The sequence below is a fragment of the Centroberyx affinis genome, unplaced genomic scaffold (assembly GCF_046629955.1).
Source record: "Centroberyx affinis isolate AG114_WGS23_722 - 3 ecotype Tasmania unplaced genomic scaffold, CSIRO-AGI_Caff_v1 ptg000283l_1, whole genome shotgun sequence".
Classification (NCBI taxonomy): Eukaryota; Metazoa; Chordata; class Actinopteri; order Beryciformes; family Berycidae; genus Centroberyx; species Centroberyx affinis.
This window is the reverse complement of record NW_027278962.1, coordinates 61003-72629: the sequence shown is the minus strand read 5'-3', so window position 1 is coordinate 72629 and position 11627 is coordinate 61003. Positions and strand designations below refer to the sequence as shown.

Sequence of the window (11627 nt, the reverse complement as noted above, 5' to 3'; positions counted from 1 at the left end):
GAAACAAAAAAACAAACAAATAATCAAAAACAATTTGACACTTTGAATTGCCTCAGTGTATGAAATGTGCTATACAAATAAAGCTGCCTTGACTTGCCTTGCCTTGCCTGGAGGTCCCCGCCCCCCACTTTAAGCACCACTGGTGGGTACGCCCACGTGTTTTGATGTTCGCATCCCCCTCTAAGTTCCTCCGCGTGTTTGTCTGTCGCCACAGCCGACTCCGCCTCTCCGTTGAACGTATATCTACTGCAGCTCTCTCCCTGACCCAGCAGTGCAGCCTTGGCAGAGCAGGAGGAGAGTAAACACACAGCAGATTTTCACTGAGTCAGCTGAGACGCAAAGCAGCGCAGCGATGGTTGGTGAGCAGCGGTGCGCAATCAGCGCGCGCATTATTGGAGTTATGCACAGAGACGCACCCAAACTCAAGGTGAGTTAGAAGTTTTCTCATTTTAACTTAACCTAATTGTTGAGTTTCTTTTTCATATTAATATGTATGGAAGTGTGGGTTTTCTTTCTTATCTGAGTTGTTTTTCATCCCCACAGGTGTTCATGATATCTGTTTTATGGTCTGATGAGAGTGAAGTGATTGTCTACAGGTCGTTCCAGGACTTTAAGAAATTTCATGTAAGTAAAAAAGAAAAAACCTTCCTCATCACAGTACTGTTCACATTGTTAGATCAGATGAATCTTTAATCTCAGTGGTTAAATTGGGTCTTGTGGTTGCCAGTGGATGTCTCAAGCCTTGTGTTAGTCTTTAATAAGGATATATGAAAAATGTTTTGTTTTTTTTTCAAACAGAGGCAGCTGAAAAAGAGGTTCCCCCTTGCAAACCCTCTTCGGAGAAGGGATAGAGTCATCCCAAAATTTAGAGGTAAGTTTATATCTTTGTTTTTTTATTCCAGTGTTTATTCTAATAGCCTCGTTTAAAAACTGAAACCCTGCAGTGTTTGTCTAAGCATCTGATGGCCAGAGGAGCTGCCAACCCTACTGTAACAATTCAGAAGTAGTAATTTCAATGGAGAGTTCTTCCACTCCACCAGGATAAAAAATTACTGTGCTATCTCACTTGTTTCTCTACATACCTGCATGCCTGATGATCTTGTTTATCCTTTGAGATGCAGATTCGGACGGGTTCAAGCCTTCCTCCAAAAATCTAGGTGTTGTTTTTGACCTAGACATTCATTTTGCTAAACATGTTAAGAAGCTGAATCAGTCTCGCTTCTTCCAATTAAGAAACATTGCCAAAATCAAATTAATTACGTCTTTTCATGATTTGGATCATTCATAGGATCATTCATGCTTTTATTTCTATCATGTCTGGTTCCTTGGTGCAAAAACGCGGCTGCAAGGCTTTTGCCAAAAACTAGTCAGAGGTCTGTCCCACAAATCAAAGTAGGCTACTGGCCTCCCTTAATTGGCTGCCAGTCAAGATGATTGGTTTCAAAATTCTCCTCATCACCTACATGCACAGGGTCAGGGGTTAGGGTCAGGCTCCAACTTATATCACTGAGTTGTTGCATCCTCAAAGAGGAAGTCGCTCAGGTCAGCAGGGGTTTTTGGCTGTTCTGGAGTCTAACCTCCATCATGCCTTCACCCCAAAACTCTCAACAGCCTTCCTTAAATATTCGCCAACTCAGTCTCTGGTTTTAAGAAATTTCTGTCAGGCATTCTCTTAATCTAACGTTGTGTGTTGTGCTGTGTCTTACATAATGTGTGTTTTGTGTCATGTATTTATCTTTGTTTGTTTGCTTGTTTTAAAATGTGAAGCACTATGCGACTGTATGTCTAGAGAGGTGCTATGCAATTCAAATGTACTTACTTTGCTTTTAAACTTCATTTAGAAAAGTGCTATACAAACATAGTTCTTCTTTTTCTTCTTCTTAGTAGTAGTAGCAGTAGTAGTGATAGTTGTGATGTTATTATTACTACTAGTAACAGTGGTATTATTATTTATCTTCTTACAATTGTGTCCTCTTCTCTGCTCAGGGAAGGCCATGAAGCAGAAAGGATCCAGCAAGTCGGTCCGCAGGATGAGGTTCCTGGATGACTACTGCTCCAAGCTGCTGAGGTGCGACCTCACCGTGACCCAGAGTTCAGAGGTCACGCAGTTCTTCATGCCCAAAGACCAGGACCTGCAGCCAGACTTCACCAAGAACAGGTAGGCCGCTTGGACAATCCAAGGACCATGTTTTCCATCATCTGTCACAGGTCAGACGGCTAGTTAGATGTTTAGTTTGTTTAGGAACTTGTGTGTAAACGACTTTTTATGAGATCAGAGAGGCCAGAGAGGCCGTTAGAAGGCATAGATTACTTAATGCCCCTTTAATTGACCGTTTGGGACGTGACTCTTCTCTCCGCAGCGTCATGATCCTGCTGTCAGACGACGTGCCTGAAGGGCAGGGTGGAGGAGGGGGGGACGCCACCCGGCAGCACGCAGGCAGCGTCACACACCCGTTCGTGACCCAGACGTACCGCTGCGTGGCGTCTCACGAGACCAAGGACACCAAGAACCGGCCGTTTAAAGTCAGCCTGGACGAGAAGCTGGACGTCCTCATCAAAGACCCTGCAGGTCAGCGCTCAGGCTTTCATGCAAATGCTTACTGAAAATCAGCATAAAAAACCTGGCAGTTTTTTAATGAGAAAAAAATCATTCAAGACCCTGATCTTTCAGTGAACTCTCATGTAGTTTACAATATCAAGCATTACTTACGTATACATCTACTTATATTCTCTTATATTTTGCACATATGTTGTATCTATTAATCCATATTTAAATCCATACATGTAAATAATCCATGCTTTTTACCTCACACTCTACAGTCTTCCTAAGTGTTGAAATTGTCAGCAGCATACATTTACACAACACCACAATTGTTATATTCTATTTTATTGGTTATATGGGTTTTATTGTTTTATTATTTATTTACTCTTTTATATTGTGTCTGCTTATATCTTTTTCACTATTACCTATCCTCCTATTACCTTGGCTGCTGTATCAGCCTCATTTCCCCACGGGGATCAATAAAGTTTAATCTTATCTTATTAATGGTCAAGCAGCAAATTATCCACACCTGGGAGCTGCCCAGTACAACCATAGTCTGTTACTGCTGGCCATGCAGAAGCACTATTCATGCAATTGGGGTTAAGTGCCTCGCTCAAGTGCTTCTTAGTGGTGGGAAAGTATTTTTTATTCACTTTCCCCTTCCAGATTTTCTCAGCTGGTCTGGGATTTCGCTTCTATCTCCTACTTTTTTACCTGTTTCTGGTGTGTTGAAAGTTTTATTTTCTTTCCAGGTTGGTGGCTGGTGGAGAACGAGGATAAGCGTCTGGCTTGGTTCCCCGCTCCCTACCTGGAGATGTGTGAAGAAGAGGAGGAGGGGGATGATAATGGCTTCATTCTGGGAGGTACGATCACAGTTAACCCTAAATTATCAAGCCAAGACACACACAGTACCCAGACGGGGCCGTGCTTACATAACAAGCAAAATTATACAACCGTGTTTTTTTTATGCCCTAGTTTTGTTGCAGGCTTGACATTGTTTATTTATGTCATGGTGGCTAACTCTGTCCGCACATTCCAAACACACATAGCTTTCATACTACTGTGGAGCCAAGCTGTTACAAGCAGCCAACACAAGGGCGCAGTCTTTAACCAGTGGAAAATATTCCCTTCTGTCAAAGCGCTGAGCAACATTAGTTTTTATAAAGATCATTTGTCTATTTTGCCTTCAAAAATGTTACCGTATGTCTCAGGAAAGCTTCACAGAATCTGTGTTTTGTTGTCTGAGCCCCTCTCTCTCTTGGTTCTGACCTCCAGGTGCCCTGTACTGTGCTGTGAGGAGCTACTTGACGAAGAAGGATGACGAGGTGTCTGTGGCTATCGGGTCTGTGGTGGAGGTGCTGAGGAAGTCAGACAACGGCTGGTGGCTCATCAGGTATCCCAACTATCCTGTCTGTCGGCACCGCAAACAAAAGAGTAGAGAATAAGAAAAGCATTCAAAAAGTTGCTCGCCACTCAAAAAAAAAAATAGTTTTCAGGCTTTCATCAATGCCTCTTTATTGTCTCTCTACACAAACAAGGATCCAAACTTACCGTCTCGTCTGTCTGTATGAGTGAGATGGGTGTAGTGGAAAAAGATGGCAAATTTAGAAATTTAGTTTTATGGCAAAATGAATTTATTTGACATTTTATAAAATGTCAAAAATTTCATGAAAATGCCCCTAATACATACGCTCATGCACTTACAAGGGTGTCATAAAACAATGTAAATACAAAGTGTACAAAAAGCTATTGATAGCACTTGTAATTGATAATGTGAGACAGAGTGGGAGACATAATTGGTTTGACACCAAGTTAGACTGTTGGTGTTTCAGAGGAAATAGAATATGTAGAACAGACACATCGGTATGTAACACAACCACACATTCACTAAAAATAGTAGTAGGATGGAGACACAGTAATGAAAGAACATGATTCACTGATAATGTTAATAATGAGCGATGAGCAAAAGTACCAGGAATGCGGAAGCAATAAAATAGCGTAATATAAACCATTTGGTGCACCTTACAGTACCATGAGTGCATGCATTTTTAGGACAGGTGGCCCCAGTGGGGATTGAACACATGAACTGACTGCACATAACCACAAGAGTGACTTTGCCAATCTCAAGTCAATCTCAAAATATACCTAAGGCCATACCTATACTGATAGATTATGTTTTACAGGGTGAAATAACCTCTTTTCCTTGGAATTCTTTTTTCAGATACAACGGCAAAGCGGGTTATGTCCCCTCCATGTACCTGCAACCGTACAACAACCCACGCGCCGGCCTGTACAGCCTGCAGAGAAAGCTGCACTGCTCCACCCTGAACCTGGCAACCAACAGCTCAACACACGGCAGCTCCTTCGATCTGTCACTGAGGGAACCGCAAACTAGAAGTTCCTATCCAGCCAGTATTAATGAAGAAAACAGTCCACAGCAGGATTCCCCAGTCCGGTCCAGAGGTGAGACAAACATGCCGCTGCGACTCCACAAGGCCCGCTCCCTGGACGCCCTGTCTGAGGCCTGGTCCCACGCGGCTCTCCCCGCCCCGAGGCAGAGGGACGTCTCCGTCTCAGACAGCCGCAAGAGCAGCGTGAGCGACATGAGCAGCGAGTCCGAGCTCTCCGGCTTCTCCTCGGGCAGCGAATCGCCCTCGAGCTGCAAAGAACAAGAGCAGCTCCGAAGCCGCCCGGGACGTCCCGCAGCCTCACCCCAGTCTAGTATCAGTGGCAGCGGGCGCAGCAGTCCTGATCTCAGCCTCTCCAACCAGCCCAGCTCGAGCTCCGGCTCTGGTAGCTCCAGCTCAGTCAGGTACAAAGGCAGCGAGGGGGCCTCGGTGGCCCCCAGCGTGCCGCCCAGACCCAAGGCCCAGGAGATCCTGACCCGCTGCACCACCATGACCCGCAAGGCGGCGCTGGCCTCCAGGGCCCGCCTTCTGCCTCAGCCTCAGCCAATCCACAGCCGCTAGGGAGGACTGGGAGATCTGAAGAGGGTTACAAGTCAACTGAGCTGCCTTTTGTTTAGTTTGGATACTTTATTGGACTTAGTGTTTAGTCTGTGTATTATAGTCTGTGGTAGGCTTTTTGTTATTTTCAGTCTAATATTTAAATTATTAATACCACTGAACTTACTTTACTGAATGTATCCCTCTTTCTGCTGTATTGCACTTTTTCACATGTGAAGGAATCAAGTTGCAGGCGAGTTGTGTATTATTTGAAAGATCAAAAAGATGATATAATATCAGTTAACTGTATGTATTTGTGTAATTATTTTGTCTTTGCTATTTCATACTGTGTTACTTTCTAAATGCTGCTAGTGTAATTTCCCAGCTAACAAATGTAAATAACATTTTCTAACTACAACCTTTGTTTCTGATTCAAGTGTTACTGTTTGACAGTATAATGACTTTAGCTGTGACTGTGAGTATAGTGACTATTAATGGACTATTATACCTGTATTGGGTATTGGGTGTTATGTAGCAAATTGTAAGAATCTTATTCTTGTAAAGTGCAATAAATGTTAACCCTTAAGAGTTCACAATCCAGCTTCACGATGAGTAACTTTACATGCTCAATAAAATCAAAATTGCACCAGAAGTAACAGCACTGTCTTTCCTGAGCCATCGGTACCAAGTTCATGAGTGTATGATGGAGTGTGAGAGATAAGTGGGTTTAAAGTTGGGTTCCCTTAATTTCTCACCCATTTTCATCTACTATATGTGGGCCAGAAGTAGTTGGGAGTATCACAACTACACCAAATATCTTGTGTTTATAAATACATTAGAGATTTGGGTCATTTCCATTCATGGAGTTATACAATCTTATGTTAAAGGAAAAAATCAGCGCTAAAACACTTTAACACTTATTTCTTATTTCTGTGGGTAACTGGCCAGACGCAGAAGATGTGACGTCATGTTGAGATATTTCCAGCGGCTACTAATGGAGTTTGATATGAGAAAATGTTTCAGGATCTAAAACATCAGCGGTAAACGTCAGGTTTTGGTGTCAGTCCCTCAGAATCAAAGAGCGAGGGTTCTTTCTAGAGCCGCCATTTTGCACCAAGAGACGTTCAACAGTCATACAGGGAGAAATCCATCGTAGAAGAGGAGAGAGACCAGTTTCTCCACCCACAGGAGCAGGAGAGGAGAGAGATCAGAATGCAATGCAGCAGAGAGACAGGTTGTGTTTTGAGTAAGGGACGTGACTCTTACTTTTTCTCAACTGGAAAAACTGCTCTCTTGCTCTCATCCTTACTCTCTCCACCTGCATGTATAGCCCACAGCTGAATGAAACAAGTTCAGGCCCGTTCTCTGGGGGTTATTGAAAGGCATTCTGGGAAACGTACGAAATCACTAACTTAAGTAGAAGTAGACAAGGCAGTTTGAGGGAAAGTGGATACACCAAAAAAGTAGATTAAAACACTTGATCACAAAATAACTCCTGGAATATGTTGAACTTCAGATTAATCATAAAAGAGTCTCTGATATTTTTCCTTAAAGCCTTTTGGGGCCTGAAAGGCAACAATTTGGTACAGTGGCTCTGTACTGAACCCTTCAACATCCAACCAGCCAATGCATTGGATTTTGACTAATCAATGCATGGAGGTTTAAGGACCATGGCATACAAGGGTTGAAATCCCTTAAATAACTCCTTTTGTGGAAAAAATCTCTTCTTGTCTAGCCTGCTTTGTCACATTGTATCCCATTGCTGATGTTTATTTATCCTTTCTAACAACAGGAAATGCATTCGTACAAACTGTGAACAGCTTGCCACTGCAACACTTTTGTTATCACTTTGACACACCCACACACCCACACACACACACACACACACACACACACACACACACACACACAGAAGATGTGTGAGCCGCATGTGAATGCATCAAGCAAACAGATGTCTGTGATACCGTGCTAATGAATTTACACACACGAGAGAGAAAAGAGAAAAGCAGAGAGGAAACAAGTGGTGGAACAAAGAATGATTACGGAGAGATACGGAAATTATACAGAAACTCTGATTACTCCTTTCAGCTCATCAAGAAGTACAACAAGCATTTTGAATCCCTGGATCAATTGCACAAGTCCTGGTGAAGTATAAGAAGCACAAATACCCACTGAACTCAAACAAGTTAATGTTCAAGTTTAAGCCTAACCCTAACCAGGTCTCAAAGGACTTTACAGAGAATCCACCTAGATAGATCTAACTGATCAACAATCAGTTGTAGAACAGAAGTGGAAGAAACCACAAGACACCTAAACCTCAAATCGAAGGCAGTGACCCGTAATTTGACAAGATTGTCAGTGGCAGCGAGCTGCAGAATTGTCCCGCAGTAGTTGGGAGTATCACAACTACACCAAATATCTTGTGTTTATAAATACATTAAAGAGATTTGGGTCATTTCCATTCATGGAGTTATACAATCTTATGTTAAAGGAAAAAATCAGCGCTAAAACACTTCACCACTTATTTCTTATTTCTGTGGGTAACTGGCCAGACACAGAAGATGTGACATCATGTTGAGCTATTTCCAGCGGCTACTAATGGAGTTTGATAGCAGAAAATGTTTCAGGATCTAAAACATCAGCAGTAAACGTCAGGTTTTGGTGTCAGTCCCTCAGAATCAAAGAGCGAGGGCTTCTTTCTAGAGCCGCCATTTTGCACCAAGAGACGTTCAACAGTCATACAGGGAGAAATCCATCATAGAAGAGGAGAGAGACCAGTTTCTCCACCCACAGGAGCAGGAGAGGAGAGATCAGAATGCAATGCAGCAGAGGGACAGGTTGTGTTTTGAGTAAGGGACGTGACTCTTACTTTTTCTCAACTGGAACAACTGCTCTCTTGCTCTCACTCTCGTAGGAATGTAGGAAATCACTAACTTAAGTAGAAATAGACAAGGCAGTTTGAGGGAAAGTGGATACACCAAAAAAGTAGATTAAAACACTTGATCACAAAATAACTCCTGGAATATGTTGAACTTCAGACTGATCATAAAAGAGTCTCTGATATTTTTCCTTAAAGCCTTTTGGGGCCTGAAAGGCAACAATTTGGTACAGTGGCTCTGTACTGAACCCTTCAACATCCAACCAGCCAATGCATTGGATTTTGACTAATCAATGCATGGAGGTTTAAGGACCATGGCATACAAGGGTTGAAATCCCTTAAATAACTCCTTTTGTGGAAAAAATCTCTTCTTGTCTAGCCTGCTTTGTCACATTGTATCCCATTGCTGATGTTTATTTATCCTTTCTAACAACAGGAAATGCATTCGTACAAACTGTGAACAGCTTGCCACTGCAACACTTTTGTTATCACTTTGACACACCCACACACCCACACACACACACACACACACACACACACACACACACACACACACACAGAAGATGTGTGAGCCGCATGTGAATGCATCAAGCAAACAGATGTCTGTGATACCGTGCTAATGAATTTACACACACGAGAGAGAAAAGAGAAAAGCAGAGAGGAAACAAGTGGTGGAACAAAGAATGATTACGGAGAGATACGGAAATTATACAGAAACTCTGATTACTCCTTTCAGCTCATCAAGAAGTACAACAAGCATTTTGAATCCCTGGATCAATTGCACAAGTCCTGGTGAAGTATAAGAAGCACAAATACCCACTGAACTCAAACAAGTTAATGTTCAAGTTTAAGCCTAACCCTAACCAGGTCTCAAAGGACTTTACAGAGAATCCACCTAGATAGATCTAACTGATCAACAATCAGTTGTAGAACAGAAGTGGAAGAAACCACAAGACACCTAAACCTCAAATCGAAGGCAGTGACCCGTAATTTGACAAGATTGTCAGTGGCAGCGAGCTGCAGAATTGTCCCGCAGTAGTTGGGAGTATCACAACTACACCAAATATCTTGTGTTTATAAATACATTAAAGAGATTTGGGTCATTTCCATTCATGGAGTTATACAATCTTATGTTAAAGGAAAAAATCAGCGCTAAAACACTTCACCACTTATTTCTTATTTCTGTGGGTAACTGGCCAGACACAGAAGATGTGACATCATGTTGAGCTATTTCCAGCGGCTACTAATGGAGTTTGATAGCAGAAAATGTTTCAGGATCTAAAACATCAGCAGTAAACGTCAGGTTTTGGTGTCAGTCCCTCAGAATCAAAGAGCGAGGGCTTCTTTCTAGAGCCGCCATTTTGCACCAAGAGACGTTCAACAGTCATACAGGGAGAAATCCATCATAGAAGAGGAGAGAGACCAGTTTCTCCACCCACAGGAGCAGGAGAGGAGAGATCAGAATGCAATGCAGCAGAGGGACAGGTTGTGTTTTGAGTAAGGGACGTGACTCTTACTTTTTCTCAACTGGAACAACTGCTCTCTTGCTCTCACTCTCGTAGGAATGTAGGAAATCACTAACTTAAGTAGAAATAGACAAGGCAGTTTGAGGGAAAGTGGATACACCAAAAAAGTAGATTAAACACTTGATCACAAAATAACTCCTGGAATATGTTGAACTTCAGACTGATCATAAAAGAGTCTCTGATATTTTTCCTTAAAGCCTTTTGGGGCCTGAAAGGCAACAATTTGGTACAGTGGCTCTGTACTGAACCCTTCAACATCCAACCAGCCAATGCATTGGATTTTGACTAATCAATACATAGAGGTTTAAGGACCATGGCATACAAGGGTTGAAATCCCTTAAATGACTCCTTTTGTGGAAAAAATCTCTTCTTGTCTAGCCTGCTTTGTCACATTGCTGATGTTTATTTATCCTTTCTAACAACAGGAAATGCATTCCTACAAACTGTGAACAGCTTGCCACTGCGACACTTTTGTTATCACTTTGACACACCCACACACACACACACACACACACACACACACGCACACAGAAGATGTGTGAGCCGCATGTGAATGCATCAAGCAAACAGATGTCTGTGATACCGTGCTAATGAATTCACACAAGCGAGAGAGAAAAGAGAAAAGCAGAGAGGAAACAAGTGGTGGAACAAAGAATGATTACGGAGAGATACGGAAATTATACAGAAACTCTGATTACTCCTTTCAGCTCATCAAGAAGTACAACAAGCATTTTGAATCCCTGGATCAATTGCACAAGTCCTGGTGAAGTATAAGAAGCACAAATACCCACTGAACTCAAACAAGTTAATGTTCAAGTTAATAATAAGTTCACTTATTATATAGCCCTTTATCACAAGCAGGTCTCAAAGGACTTTACAGAGAATCCACCTAGATAGATCTAACTGATCAACAATCAATCGTAGAACAGACGTGGAAGAAACCACAAGACACCTAAACCTCAAATCGAAGGCAGTGACCCGTAATTTGGCAAGATTGTCAGTGGGATTAGAGTAGATCTGGATCACTGAGCGGGTCAGGCTGACAATAATGACAATAATAGCGATACTGTGATACCACAGGACTGGAAAGTCCACCGTAGTCGAGTCCGAGTCAATTCAAGTCCTATTCGAGACGAAAATAGGCCATAAACAGTGTAAATGTCTTTCCATATGCAGTTTCTTAAGGATGAACAGAGATGTAGATCTATCTGCATCAGCTCTCAATCCTTCAACACCTAACCAAATGCATTAGATTTTGACTAATCAATGCATAGAGAGATGCATAGGTTTGAGGACAATGACATACGTGGTTGAAATCCCTTGAACTATAGTCTAGTGCTGGGGAAAAATGAACCAAACATTAATAATATTACCCATTTTTTTTATATTTTTAGATAGGCGGAAAAAGTCAACATCCTATAGTAGCTGAGACCAAGACAAGTTCGAGTCAAGTCCTAAAGAAAAAAAGGGCGGGGCAATTCTGTAGCTCGCTGCAGTGATGCTTCATGATTCATGCTGAGGAAATTATTAAAGATATCGTTGTAGTGTGAATTCTTGAGCAACAAGAATACCAGTGACTGAATGGTTTACTTTGCCAGGTGCTGAGATCCCAGAACTCACTTTCTGGCCCGTAGTCTCTCCACACACACACACACACACACATAATTGTCATTCAAAAAACTATTAAAGGCACACTTGGGGCCACTGACCATATGACTGGTACCAATTGTATTTGA

At 42.2% G+C, this 11627-nt stretch overlaps 1 protein-coding gene across 1 annotated transcript; it reads left to right on the top strand.

Moving 5' to 3' along the window:
* The first annotated feature begins 296 nt into the window (after positions 1–296).
* LOC139639810 (NADPH oxidase organizer 1-like) lies at positions 297–6093 on the top strand. The gene is made up of 8 exons (XM_071513963.1): positions 297–427; positions 544–624; positions 799–871; positions 1987–2158; positions 2361–2569; positions 3295–3405; positions 3818–3935; positions 4764–6093. Exons 1-8 carry the CDS (start codon positions 353–355, stop codon positions 5509–5511), a joined length of 1587 nt encoding a protein of 528 aa, XP_071370064.1. The 5' UTR covers positions 297–352; the 3' UTR covers positions 5512–6093.
* Positions 6094–11627: the final 5534 nt, after the last annotated feature.